The 15,302-nt window shown below is 30.9% G+C and overlaps 1 protein-coding gene across 3 annotated transcripts; it reads left to right on the top strand.

The window, feature by feature from the left end:
• The first annotated feature begins 807 nt into the window (after window positions 1-807).
• LOC130891321 (serine/threonine-protein kinase PRP4 homolog) lies at window positions 808-14,679 on the top strand. 3 transcript variants are annotated; one of them, XM_057795962.1, is made up of 12 exons: window positions 808-916; window positions 980-1,269; window positions 1,327-1,720; window positions 4,339-4,705; window positions 4,764-5,087; window positions 5,216-5,451; window positions 6,987-7,255; window positions 7,309-7,685; window positions 9,487-9,705; window positions 10,076-10,144; window positions 11,244-11,432; window positions 11,544-14,679. In XM_057795962.1, exons 1-9 carry the CDS (start codon window positions 906-908, stop codon window positions 9,688-9,690), a joined length of 2,472 nt encoding a protein of 823 aa, XP_057651945.1. In that variant the 5' UTR covers window positions 808-905; the 3' UTR covers window positions 9,691-9,705; window positions 10,076-10,144; window positions 11,244-11,432; window positions 11,544-14,679. The 3 variants fall into 3 exon arrangements, with proteins under 3 accessions (XP_057651945.1, XP_057651944.1, XP_057651943.1); XM_057795961.1 differs by having other exon boundaries at window positions 11,244-14,679; XM_057795960.1 differs by having other exon boundaries at window positions 9,487-10,144; window positions 11,244-14,679.
• Window positions 14,680-15,302: the final 623 nt, after the last annotated feature.

Here is a 15,302-nt window from a genome sequence, read left to right as displayed (position 1 = left end):
CAACAAGCAACGCAGCCACGTATCACATAAAATATGCTGCAATAATTAATAAATTGTTATTATTACAATAAATTGTATAATTCATTAAATACGACAAAATCTAAGTTAAGTGCTCAGATTATTTACTTTCAGCTAAAATGCAATGAGAAAGTCGTGCCGTGAACTCTTCTCTATAACATCCGAAGTTATTTGAGCAGCTTCAATGCGTATCCTTTCTTTGAGTTGCATGATATTTTATAGTCTATTTTGAAACACATAACTTTTCAAGTATCCCCATGAAAAGAAATCAAGTGAAGTCAAATCAGGTGACCTAGGCGGCAACTCTATTGTTCCTCTTTGACCTAGCAATCGATTCGGAAATACGTTGTTTAAGTAGTTGCACACCAAGACAGCATGGTGTGGAAGCGCACCATCTTGCTGCAGCCATGAATCATTTTAGTTTGGGAACTGGTTCAATTCAAAAAGCGATAAGTTTTGAAGAAATTCTAAATATCGAGGACCTGTTAAGGTTTCTTCCATAAAGTATGGTCCAACAATCCTATTATCTATTATTACCGCCAAAACATTAAATTTCTTCAAGTATTGAGAACGGTACGGATTTTCCGTAGCCCAGTACCGATAAGTTTGACAATTAACATGAACCTTTACTTAAAATGTAACCCTCTAAAAGTACTTGTACTAAACTTATTTCCTTGCTTAAGCTGGAAACTGTGAGAACTCGCAAATGAGAAATCGAGTGGAGCAGTTACGAACATAAACCGAAACAGCCCACGTATGAAATATCAATAGTGTCACTTGTCACATTTCAATGTCAATTTGTCATTTTTATTAATGGAGACGTGAATGTCAAAAACTGAAGCAGGAACAATTTTTCTATATTAATATTTGTATAGAAATCTTATTAAATGGATATCACGTAAGTTACTTTTGTAACTGCCACTTATACTATTTAACGATTACTGAATACCCGTTTTTTTAGGTATAAAGATAAATACGACACATCCTCTGATGGATCTTCAACCAAGAAAAAACACAAGAAAGAACATAAACGCAAACATAAAAAGCACATCTCCGAAAAAACAGAAAAAGATAAAAGTAAAAAACACAAGAAGCATAAAAAGCATAAATACCGAGTCTCAGATTCGCCAGATGATGCTAATGGAAGATACACTCCTGTGAAAGAAGGAAATGGCCTAATTACTAACGGTAACACTAATACTGATATACCTACAACACATCCTGAATCAGTTGTTGATGTCATATCTAAAGGTTTGCTTATTGTTTTTAAAATTTCTTGAACTCCTAACAACTTTGCTTATTTAATAGGATTAATTTCTGATCGACTGACAGAAATAGTTTCTTCTGAAAGTGATGGTGTCCCAGAAGCAGATTGTGATAGTGTGGACATTGATATGAGTGTTATTGAAGCAGATATGGATTTAGAAGAATTGATGAAACAAAAAGAACTTTTACAAGCACAGTTGGCAAAAGCTGAAAGTTTAAATACACCAATTGAAAACAATGAAGTTGAGAAAGTAGTTGATGAAATTATTTTGTTGGATGATTCAGATGATCAAGAACCGGTACCTACTGCTCCAAAAAGAAAAAAATCTAGGAGTCGTGATAGGAAAATTGAAAGTCGTAATAAAGATGAATCAAAGAAAAAAACCAATCACAGTACTAGAGAAGTTCACTCTCACAGAGAAGATAAAAGAGATAGGTATGTTTTTTCATCAATTACTATAATTTTTTAATTATTAAGCACTTAATTATAACACATTAACTGTTGAAAATGAATATTACTATTAAGATAAAATCACCAGAGCCAGACAGTGCACTTATAACCAACACTTTCTAGTTTAATCCTTACAATTAATAAAAGTTTTGTTGTCTTCCACTATCTGTAGAGATAGAATTAGAAATAGGATACCTTGCATATATTTACCACAGACTTTCCGCCATTTAGTGAAGTAGACAAGAATTATTTCTGTGGGTGCCAGGAAAATTGTGATATTTATCTGAATTCTAATAAGATATTGCTAAGGTAAACACACTTAAATACAGAGTCTTAAAATTCAGATTGAAAGTATATACTGGATATTTTTAGTGTTATGTAACTTAGAGTGATAACCATTTTATTGCAGGGCCTAAAATCAAAGTTACTTGTTTTTTGTTTAAATGATGGGTGTGTTGACATTGGGTAGATATATTTTTGATTCATATCAGTGGTTGACATTTTATGTGGACTATAAGTACAATGAAGAATATGTTGTGTCACAAATTAGACAAAAATAAATTTAGGTAAAAAATACTGACATTTTTTAATTTCAGATGCTCAAAAAAATATTAGCACAGAGAGAAGAGCTGATGTCTTCAGCTCTGTCTTCCTGCAGAAATAATATATCTCTAGCAACTGCTGCAAAACAGTTTAATGTACCAAGAACCACCTTTTGGGGAAAATTTCATGGAAAATATCTTGAGTACTAGAAATGCGACTTTCCTCAATTTTTGCCTCAGAATAAGAAGAAAAAATTGTTGTATAGATTAAATTTATGACAAAGAGGAAGTTTCTCATATCAACAATTAATTTAATATCATCTGCAAGGAAACTAGCAGATGAGTTGAAAATTGATTTTCATGTAAAAAATTACAAGATCGAACACAAATGGTTTCAAGGTTTTATTTGTTGCAATGCAAATGTGATCCAGTGTATTAGCCATAATTTTACTAAAAATCAGTCTGAAGTCACTGAAAGGCAAATTAAAAACTGGTTTATAGCGATAACGGAATACTTGAAGTCCGTTTTGTAAGATCATATCTTAAAAGACCTGTGCAGAATATTTACTAAACTAAACTAACTAAACAGCTTTTTGTTGGAATCCAAAGAGACTCTAACTTTTAGCTGAGAGGGGTAATCAGTCAGTTTATCAAGCCTCCAACAAAGGTGAAGAGTGACTGACATTATTTATAAATTGTAGTGTTGCATTTAGTAACACCTCCAACAATAATATTTAGATTCTGTAGAATCCCACTAATATGAGTAGAAAATTTTCTCAAAGAATGGGGACTAGGTAATTCGGAAAAAGACTGGATGATGTCCCAGATTTTTTTTCAATATATAAAAAACATATCTACGCCCTTTAAAAAGATATTACCTTGGTTTCTTTCAAATGTACAAAAGACAAATAAGAAAAAGATTCTATCAATTGTCTCTTCAGATTCTTGGAAGGAGTATAAAAAGAAAAAATATGCAAAGGAACAAAAAGAAAAAAATAAGTTGGAAAGAAAAATTAAAAAGAAGCTCAGATGGAGAAAAGCAACTAAAGAAAATAGTCTAATAACAAAATGCATACTTTTTGCATTGATGACGTGAATAAGTACAATAAATTTGTTTGTGTTAGTATCGTTTATAGGTGGAAAAATAAACTCACAAGTTTACAGATATGTCTGAATCATTCCAAGAAAAATTAAATGATAAAATTAATGTCATGACATTTAACTGTATATACACTGCTAAAAAAACCTTTGTTACAAATGAAAAACCACATCAAATTGTAGGATTGTTAAGTTTACCTGAAATAGTGGCGGCAAATATTTTTAAAAATCCTATACCAGATGTTTCAAAAAATTAATTTTTACTCAAGTACCTATGTAAAATCTACATTTGTCATATACTAATAATGATGCTTTTTGTATTTAAATAATTAGAATTATACTATTTTGTTTTTGACAATTCAATTGATTCAATAAACATGAATCCCCTAGCATTCTTGCAGAGAAAGCATTCCTAGAAATTTTGCATAAAAAATTCTTCGACCTAATTCTCTATACGGATGCCTCCAAAACTGAATCCTGTATCAGTTGCGCAGTCACTATAAACAAGAAACATCCAGTTACCTTTGATGTGTAATTTTTACATCGGTTTGCCAAAGTTGTCACATTCCTGTGTCTGTTAAGCACATCCTCACACACTGCAGAAAATACTCCATGGCATACCAGCTAGTTGATATGAAAACCAACCTCAAGGCGACACTTAACTGCCCAACAGAAATGAAAAAAATCCTTTAGTTTCTTGAAGCTATATGAGAAAATATAATTAATTTATGTAGTGTATTAGATTTTGTAACAGTCCTTTATTTAACTTATGTGTCATATGATTGTTAACTGAAAGAAAAAAAAATGGTTGAAATTATTTTTTACAACAAATATCCTCACTAAAGTACTTTTACTGGCGCTCTTACATTACCAGAAATATTATTTTTATATATTTCAATTTCTTATTGGACTTTTATATCTTGGTATTTGAATAAACAATAATTTCCAAATTCTATATTTCAGGTATATCCGTGAATCAGATCGTTATCGCAATAGATATGTTAGAGATCAATCACGTGATAGATCTAGGTCCCATTACCATGATTCTACTAGGCATAGGTCAAGAGATAGATCCAGAGAGATGAGATCTAGAGATTCACATTCTTATAGAGATAGGCAAAGAACAAATAATGATCGAGATAAAAGACATAAAGATTCAACAAAATCGAGAAGTGTCAAACTTGACAAATTCAAAGATTCATTGAGTGAAGGACAGAAACGTCAAGAAAGTAGTGATAGCAGTGAAGTGGAAATGGATATAGATTTAAATGAGGAAGATGAGGAAACTATTATTGAACACAGAAGGAAACAAAGGGAGGAATTATTAAAGGTAACTATTAATCTAATCTTACATTAAAACAATTGTTTGATACATTTTATTCTTGCAGAGATTAAGTGCTAGTAACTCAAAATCTGGTAATGTAGAATCCAATATGTCTGCTTCACAATCTCCCGAAGTGCAGATTGTTGAAGACTCCCAAAATATTACCCCAGAATGTCCCAAACCGTCTACAACACATACATTGAATAAATCAAAAGAAAACATTAAAATTGATATAAAACAAAATAATCAAGATGACGAAGCACATACCCCACCACTTTTACCTAATATGAAAACAGTTGAAATGGTCTCTAATGATAAGAAAAATGAAAAACATAAAAAATCAGAATGGGATATGTTTGCTGAACAAGATATTTATAAAGTTAATACTGTAAGTATATTTATACCACACTAGAATGTAAAGATACGTCATTTTTATATTATAAAAGTATGTAAGTTCAATCATTATTCAGCAATTAGGAATTACTTGAAAATAATGTATTTTAAAAATTGTTCTAGTCTTCTCCAAATGCCATTACTACCAAAGGCTCGGGGGCTGAAAATCCATCTCTTACTGATAATTGGGATGATGCTGAAGGATATTATCGAGTGAGAATTAGTGAAATATTAGATTCTCGTTATATGGTATATGGGTACACTGGACAGGGAGTGTTTAGTAATGTTATTAGAGCTAGAGATCAGGCAAGAGGCGGACAAGATGTAGCTGTTAAAATTATTAGAAATAATGAAATCATGTAAGTTTTTTTTTATTGAATATCTTAACATATTTAGTTAGTTACAAATTCAAATTCCCTCTATATCAATGAAAGGTTGATACAATAAAATATCAAATATTATATAGCTAAAGTCTTCCGAAAAAAAATAGTTACGTCAAGTGCAGAAAATAGAATATTTCATTAAGTATGACTGATAATTTATTATCTTGTCACACTTGTATGATATATGTTGCACAATGTACTGTTTTTTCAAGAAATTTACAGCATTTGCTCTCGGGGTGACGTTGACCAAAATACCCACCTGGGTTGGAGTGGAAGAAAACACTAAAGAGCATGTTTAACTTCCCAGTGATTAACCCGTGATTGCTACTAACAAAATCGTATTCATTAACTGATACAAATAGGTTTCTGTGACCCACCACCACCACCTAATGGCACTAAGGCCCTCAAAGAGCCTTGGCCTCGTTCACCACATTCCTCCAGTCATCACGGTCCAATGCTTGGTGTCTCCACCCCCTCACATCTAGCTCCCAAAGATTCTCTGCGACATCATCCAGCCATTGTTTGCGTGGTCCTTAAGGCAGTTGCTGGCCCTAGGGCTTTGCGCACCCGCGGTTCCCAGGCATATGCTCCAAGTGGCCCAACCATCGGGGTCTGTCCCTCTTGACTTCTGTCATCAGGCTGGGGTCTTCATAGAGCCGGTCGAGCTCGTTGTCGGTCCATATCTATCGCCCCCCCCCCCCGATCTCGCTAGCGGAGAATTGTGCGATAGATCCCCATATCATTCTCCAATTCAGTAAAGTGACTTTAGCAATAGTTGGAAACTTATATTAATGTGACTGTGAAGGACTATAAATTTACCTACCTAATTTATAGTTATTATTGTATTTTTAAAGATATACTCCTTAAGCCAAGTTGTACACTGACCGCTCCTAAGGGGACCAACATCATAGTTAATTGATTCCAAGTGTCCCTTAGACTGTTAATGTATCAAATTACTTTTATTCTATATTGATGTGACTAACGACCATAAATATACATTTCTATAATTATTTATAGCTTTTGTATACAAAGATTAATATTTAAGACAGCATATACATGGGTACTGAGCTCTTAATATTTTGTCATTTGTCGAGTACCATAGTGGGATTATTGAAACAAAGTTTAATTAATTATTTTCATGCTTAATAAGTAGTTTCTTCCAAAGTACTGAATAAAGTTTTTTAACTTGTTTATGTTAACCAACAGATACAATGAGAAAGTTGTTTGTTAGAGATTAAGATTTCAAATTTTGGTTATTAAGTAATAAGTAGTTTTAATAGGAAGAATATGGTCAACCATCATTCATTAGACATAATATTCATTAAACTTGTATTTTGTATGCTACTGGTATCCTTTTTATCTAATTTTTTTTACAATTTACACCTGCTGAATCATCACCCATCATGGTCTAGTTTTTTGGCGATTCCATTTGTAATATATATTTTGTCATCTAGTTGTAAATTTACATAGTGCATTTTTATCACAATCTACTTTTAAGTAATTAATTTTAGGCACAAAACTGGATTGAAAGAATTAGAAATATTGAAAAAACTCAATGATGCCGATCCAGATGATAAATTACACTGCCTTAGGTTGATAAGACATTTTTTTCACAAACAGCACCTCTGTATGGTTTTTGAACCACTTGCCATGAATCTTAGAGAAGTTTTGAAAAAATATGGAAAAGATGTAGGTCTGCACGTTAAGGCAGTTAGAAGTTATACTCAACAATTATTATTAGCATTAAAGTTACTGAAAAAAACAGGAATTTTGCACGCTGGTAGGTAATTTTTTTTATATACAAACATAGTAGGTCCAACATACGTTTTTTAGATATTAAACCAGATAACATCTTGGTCAATGAAAGCAAGCACCTTTTAAAACTTTGTGACTTTGGATCTGCCTCAAAGATAAATGAAAATGAAATAACCCCATACTTGGTGTCAAGATTTTATAGAGCCCCCGAAATAATTCTTGGTATGACTTACGATTATGGTATTGATATGTGGTCGGCCGCTTGTACCATTTATGAGTTATATACTGGTCGGATAATGTTTTCTGGAAAATCAAATAATCAGATGTTGAAATTTTTTATGGATGTCAAAGGAAAGTTTCCAAACAAGGTTATCAGAAAAGGGGCCTTCAAAGACCAACATTTTGATTCAAACTATAATTTTTTGTATCATGAAATTGATAAGGTTACTGAGAGGGTGAGTTATTTGTTTTCATTATTCTAAATCTTGTTTAAATGTAAAGGTTCATATATTTAATGTGATATTTTTTCATATTTAAAGAATGTTAAATAAAGTGTTTGGGTGTAATTCTGTTGATTTGGAAGCCATTTGATAGCACAATGGGAGATATATTCTGTTATTAAAAGTTAATGGGAAGTTATAGAACTCTAGGCCTAATTTTAGGCCTAGCTCCAATGTTAATTTCTTAAAGATTTTGCTCACTTGTTCACTTTTCTGAGATCAAAATCTTATGGTAGATGGAACATATTTACAATTTTTGAAATTGTAGATTCACTAGTGAATATGTATTTTAAATGAAAAGTTTGGTTTCGGTTGATATCATCTTTAGTAATAATTTCCTGGGTTCTTTGTACTTTGAAAAAACAGTAACCATTTTATATTATATTATATTTTGTTGAGAAATAAAGGTCTACTTTATGTTACCAAGTTAGGCCCGTTTCAGAAAGAACCGATGAACAGTGCTGATGATCGGTCCCTGCCTGTCAAGTAAATTGTTTTCACATTAATGCTTATCATTAGTTGTCAACATGTTTCTGAGAAGTACACAACATAGCGTCTTTGTCGCTTTCTGTGTAAAATATTAATAAAAAAGATAAATGAAAATCCTTGTAACAATGCATCGAAATTACAACTGATGATTGCTTGCATGTGAAAATCTCTTATCAAATGGCCTTAAGTTTAACTGATGATCTGAAATCATGTGAACGACACGTATAAAACAATGTAAAAGACGAATGATCAGTACTGATCATCAATCTTTTCTGAATCGGGCCTTGAAGTGTATTTGGAATAACAAAATAGGAAGAAACAAAAAAAATTTTTGGAAGTATTTTAAATATAAATCTCGATTTTTAAACTTTACAAAAATGCATATAATTTCATAGCAGGTACCAGGTTGTGAAAATAATATACCAAATAAATTATTCCATTTCTTCTATTACAAAACCTGGGAACCACCGGAAATATAAGAATAATCACTACAAATGTCCACCTTATGGTTTGTGTAAATGTCAGTATCATTTACTTGCAGTATTGTTCCTCCTAGTATCTAATTTTGAATGATGTGGATTAAGAGGTATCAACATAAAACTGTCTTACATACAGTATTTCCTATTCATTGATATATACATGTATAGGTGTTTATACTGTTACACTATCTGATTATTGTTTTACTTCTAATTTCACACTTTTTTCTTTACTTGTTTTTCTTCATCAACGTTTGAGTTATATTGTGCCGTATATTTTTAGCCTTGATAAAGTTCAAATGAAAGATCGAAACATTGTCATTGTAAAAAACTCTTGGACAGTTTTATTTCGAATCTTCAACTTGCAACACCATTTGAAATTATAATTATTAATATTAAATGAAATTTGGTGTTATGTAATAAAATGTATCATAAAATATATCAAACTCTTTAACTTCTTTTAAAACTATACTTAGCTTGGTGAAAGTTCAGTTTAAAAAATATTTTGAAAAGATTCCTTTTTGTCACTCTGATTTTAATATGGTTTTACAAAGCTTTAAGTTTCATAATTTCCAATGTATATTTGTAAGCATAATAGAATATCCTGCATATATTATTGTTAAAGTAATTATTTTAAGATGGAGGTATTTGTTGACAACTTTATAAATGACACAACTTATTCAGTCCAAATGCACTAATTTTATATACAATAAAAGATACCATTATCGCTATTTCTATATAATTATATATTAGACTGATAGAAAATAAAATTAATTTTTCTTTTTCTTTAGGAAAAAGTCGTAGTTATGTCTGTGATAAAGGTAACACGTGATTTACAATCTGAACTCATAGGAGGACAAAGTTTACCTGCAGACCAACTACGAAAAGTTACCCAGCTCAAAGACCTTCTGGAAAAAGGCTTGGCGATCGATCCAGCCAAAAGGATCAGTCTCAATAATGCCTTAACACATCCTTTCATACAAGATAAAATCTAGAATTGGTTTAGAGAGGTAAACAAAAAGAGGAAATCCACAAATGTTTTTAAAATATTTTTTTTTACAACATGCTTTTACACTGTTAAGGAGGTTGTCTGTACATGATAGTTAAGAGAATGTAAATGTTCATATTTGAATAAATCTTTAATCAGTTTTATCATTTTCTCATGTGAATAGGATTCAAAGTAAAATTCCTGATCCATTTAAAAAAAGAGCTATTTTGCGATCATTTTGGGTACATTCTTTTAATTGTTTTGCAAATTTATAATTTGTAATTTATAATAATTTGAATTATAATTTTAACTTTTTCTATTTGTCCCAAAATATTTGCAAAATAATTTTAGTACCTTGAAACCGTTACCAGTACATTGTTGTTTTGTTACAGAAAATCGTAGCTGGAAAATCGAATTGTGAGAGAATCTTCGCTACAACCAGATGGTTTAAGAATTTAAAGGTATTTTTAGTGGGAAAACAACATACAATATATTACTTTTTGTTTTAACGAATACATTTTTAAAAACCTACTACCCTAAGTTATTGATTTGACTATACACAACTGATGTACTCAAATAGCAACATGATTACTACACCAATTACTCCAATATAGACTTTTTCTAATAGTCATCATCTGGGAATATATTTTTCATATTGCTTTAGTTCAGTGGTTACTTGACATTACCAAATGGTAGCTCAGCCCAATGTAGGCCTTAGTCTTCTCTACATTCAATACTATTGTAAAATTTTCGATTTTTCACACTAAACACACTGTTTACTATAACTATATTAACACTCACAACACTGACTGGTCCTTGTAGATATGAACTAGAAGTTTATGGAAGGCTTGAAGGACTAGACATTGAACTTGGGAATGCTGGTTTAGATATAGCAAATAGTGTGTTCATTATAAATATTATCAACTGTTCCAAAAATTTATATTATTATTTTATTATAAGGCTTGTGTTCTTTATTCTCTTTTACATTTTATCTTCTTCCATTTGTTAACATTGCCGAACTATCTGATTCTCTACAATTTAATAAAGTATGCATATCCCTTCTACATGTATGGATGGATTTTGGGATATCATATACACTGTGACCCAAAGGATCTTTTGTGTCTCCTCCTCTTGCTGCCATACTGGAGAACCCAAATTTACAGCGTTAATCCCACTCCTTTTAAGAAGTCTAAAATGTGGGATTGCTGTAATTGACAGAGAGCTTAGTCTTTTATTTCAAGCGCTCCCAGGTGTAGTGCTCTGGGGTTCCTTAGTGTTTCACACTTTGAGAGAATGTGGATAGATCCTTTCTACATAATAATACACCATATTACCCAAGATTGATCTTACTGTCTACTTCTCTTTAAAAAAGGGTTGATTTGATAAAAAAAACTCCAAAATATTGTTTTTAGAGCAAACTTCCAACAATATCAATTTTTTACCATTTAAAGTGAAAAATTGATAGCTACACATCAGTTGTTATCCAAAAAATGTATTCAAACTGATCAAAATAGAAATACTTCTTATCTACAATTCTCACCAGCCATGTTTTCTTTCCAGTGAGAGAGCTAAGTCATACAAAGAAACGATTCGTAATGATGTGATTAAATAGTTTACAACGTTAACGAGCTTAGGAATTGTCTATCGAAAGAAAGGATAAGTATTTTCTATGTCAAAAATATATCATCTAATTTTCTTATTTCTCTTTTAGTTTGAATCCAAAATATAGTCTGATATTCAGTATGCAAGGTAAGTATGTACTGGTATTATCCATAGAGTTTCTTTAGAATTTAAAATAAATGAAAATACTTTTTGTAAGCAGTAAACGTCAATTTAAGAGCTAATTTTGCTGTTTTTCAGGCGATAGAAGTTTTAAATAAAAATTAATAGTTGTAATTCTAAATATCCTCTCCAGCAAAATTAACGCATTTTTTATTTGGCTAAAACTTTCAATGAAATAACTGATGTTTTATTACTGCCAAAGAAGGTATGTTTTTCAAGGTTTGATAATATTTAAACTTGATAAAATACAAAAAATGGTTTATTTTCAAATCTTTTTAAGTTTAAAAAGAACCTTAACGTTCATCAAAAATTTAGTCTAACCACCAAAAAAAGTGCTGTAGCTATTGCCTTGATTGCTTGAGAGTGGCACAAAGATTCCAAATGGTATAATCGTCGATTTCTAGAGCATCAAAAGGTTTTCCAAGAGTCTGGAAGAAATCCGAGTATAAGGGAACAACTTTTAGAGTTTAATTTGAGGCGCAAAGTACAGACTTCTGTAAATATTGAAAAGTACGACTACAGTTTACTAGACAATATTTGGAACGGTGGTCAAATATAATGTTCTAAAACAAGTCAAGATTTTGGATATTTGGTAACAATCGACTTGTTCCTAAGAAAAGTGACCAAAAAATGTTAGCAATGCTTACCAAGATAAGCGTATCAGGTAGCAATGGCTTATTGAAACAGATGGTAACAGGTGTATTGTTGATGTATTTGCACCACAAGTTGTACATTGTCGAAAAAAATTTCTATTCAGGTATGACAATGCAAAATTACCTCAAAGAAGCATTGGTTATGGTCTTTAATCCAATAGACTTCTTTGAGATATAACAGTACAGTTTACATGATCTATCTCTTAGACTCATTTAATTGAAATGCTTGTTGTTTTTGTATGATTAGTTCGATAAGTGGATAGTATTTAACTGGATTTTTTTCTTTTCTTGCGCTTCTTTGACTATCGATATTTTAGTTTCCAAATGAAACACGATAAATGTATGCGATTTCGTTTTTATTAGATATTAACCCGGGAGCGGTCGTGTTATTTCTTCTTACGTATGTAGTCGTGCATTGAGAAATTCAGATTATAGTTATTTCTTTTTAACTTGAACCATAAACATATTTGAAGGCAAAAATTTATTACAGTAGTTAAATATATCACAGAGAATTTAAAAAAAAAACTTATAAGGGTCCATCCATAAATTACGTCACACGAATTTTAGTACTTTTGAACCTTTCCCACCGTCCTTGTCACATTTTTATAATCCCCCTCCTGTTGTAACATCACACATTTTTTGAATATATGCATATATTTAAAAAAAAAAGAGAAAACAGCTATTTTTATTTTTTACTAGTATTTTTTTTGAATATAATAAAATCAACATCAAATAATTAAACTTAGAAAACTATGACTGTCACTCAGCAAAAGATAATCTTCAAGTAAATAGTAGGAATATATTGAAGTCACTACGCTGGTGCATGTAAAAAAGCAAGCGAGAAATCGTCAACCTATTTAAATCTTCCTCTTTCAAAATTCACGATCTAGAAGTTAAATATATGAGATATAATCTCATAGCGAGAATGCTAAATTATCAATAAATTTGTAAATAAATTTCACGTTTTAGTATTTTGAATTTTAATATACGACTTCACAAAACTTTTGTCCTCCCTTTGTTCCTTGTCACATTTCAGTGATACCCTTCCTCCCCATTACCATGTGACGTATCATATGGATGACCACTAACAAAAAAAATGAAACTTATGTAAATTCCGATAGCGTAATAAGTAGAATACCGCTGATTAATATGTTCAAACAATTGACGTATTGAAGCCAGATTATCAATGCTTCTCCTATCTTCTCTGGTGTCAATTTCATCAAACCTTTTGGCTCTCAATAGAGTGTGAAATCGTCTTTCGGAAATTACAGCAGAGAAAAATTCAGGAGCAGTTCTATCAGTACTCCAAAAGTTAAACGTATGTCAATGATAACTTCTGATGACACCTTCCATGTACAAAATATCAAGAAACTCATCATAATCTGTAGGAAGGCGATCCCGTTCACATTTATGCATCTTTTTTAGCTTGTGATTTGTATGAGTCACTATATCACCAATAAGGTAATCGGTGAAAAATAATTTCCAACAATTCAAAATTGTGGTGGCATTTTTAGCAATTGACCGAACTCCTGGCAACTTTATTATACTATTTGCTTTTGCTGTTTTTAATCTCATCCCATATGGTCTATACTTTAACCATTTCATTCCATTTTGACCAACCATTATTGGTACTCTACTGCAACATTCGAAATTTCTTATTTGACTGTTCACTTTCGTTTACATGATCTGAAGGAGCTTCGTCAATGTTACACTGCTTCTTCACCACTAGGAATTTCATCGAGCATTTGAGAATCCACTCTTCCGTTTAGGATTCATACACTGCAAAACATAATCCATACATAAAGAAGAAACAAATGAAAACCCGAATAGTAATGTTAGGAAAAAATAACACAACTTACTTCACGATATTTCGCGCGTCGTTAGAATTTTTCTAACAAAAGATAATCCGTAAATGATGTTAGATTTTTTCTAACAACGCGACCACTCCTCGGTTAAAAAACGATGATTGATGTTAACTAGACCTTCAAAGGAGTGCTATTGTTCCAATCGGCTATAATACCGAGCGTTTTCTATTAAAAGTGAGAGGGGGCAACAAGTTGCAGTTCGGCATTATTCACAATATTCCCTAAATAAAATAGAATATAATAATTTCCCATATAAAATACAATAATGCTCTTGATCAAAATTTTATCAGAAATAAGATCAGAAGCATCACCAAATACTGTCAAGCTGTAAATGATGCGATAACTTTTAGTATACGCCCTTTAATTATTTTTTAGATTTTATTTCAAACTATTTTACATACTTTTTTGTTAAATATCTGTATTTCGTACTAGAGTGGTTGAAATTGAACGATATATGAATGTTATATTTTTAATCCACAACATAATAAATTCATTGTAATATGCTTAAGATTAAAAAATTTAAATATGCGTTAATTTTGTTGAATTTATATTAAATAATATAGACAAAAATATCGAAGCTGAAGAGAATTTATGAATAATAATTGAAGAGGAATGAAACGAATAGAGGTTTATAAAAGAATAAAGATGGCAGTGAAATAACAGAAATGAGTTACTAAAGAAGAGTAAGAGGTGGAAATGAAAGAATTAGAGATAAGTTACAATAAGAATCAATCGTTAAGTACATGCTACATAAGTAATGCAGAGATAATCGAAAGACACAGTGAAAATTTTATATGTGAACTAGACATGGACCCAAGCGAAGACTAAAGATCAAAATAAAAAAAATTGACAAAATTTCTTCACAAATAAAACACAACATTTCTTGGATTGAAGGAATGAGTAATGGAAAATTAATTTATTTAGTTTAAGTTGTCACTAGGGTTTAGAAAAAATGTAACTTCAATGTAGGGTTTATAGTAAGAAAGATTTCTCGAAAAATGGTAATATGTTAACTTCATAGATTTAAATATATATATATATATATATATATATATATATATATATATATATATATATATATATATATTTATGTCACATCAAAATGTACAAACCAAAAAAGAAACCAACAGTCAAAAACTTATCCAACCATAGGTGACTCCTTCAAAAACACTGTTATTGGGTACGCATTATTTAGTAAAGAAATGAGAAATGGATAAAACCAATATTTTATTTGAGTTTCAAACCAGTTTTTTTGTTAATTTGTGGCGTTGTGTGGTCTCCTACAGTTTCATAGCATTTCTTATTTATCTATTCTTCCA

This window comes from Diorhabda carinulata, chromosome 3 (assembly GCF_026250575.1).
Source record: "Diorhabda carinulata isolate Delta chromosome 3, icDioCari1.1, whole genome shotgun sequence".
NCBI classification, from domain to species: Eukaryota; Metazoa; Arthropoda; class Insecta; order Coleoptera; family Chrysomelidae; genus Diorhabda; species Diorhabda carinulata.
Note: the sequence above shows the minus strand (reverse complement) of the source record. Positions and strands in the feature narration are given on the sequence as shown.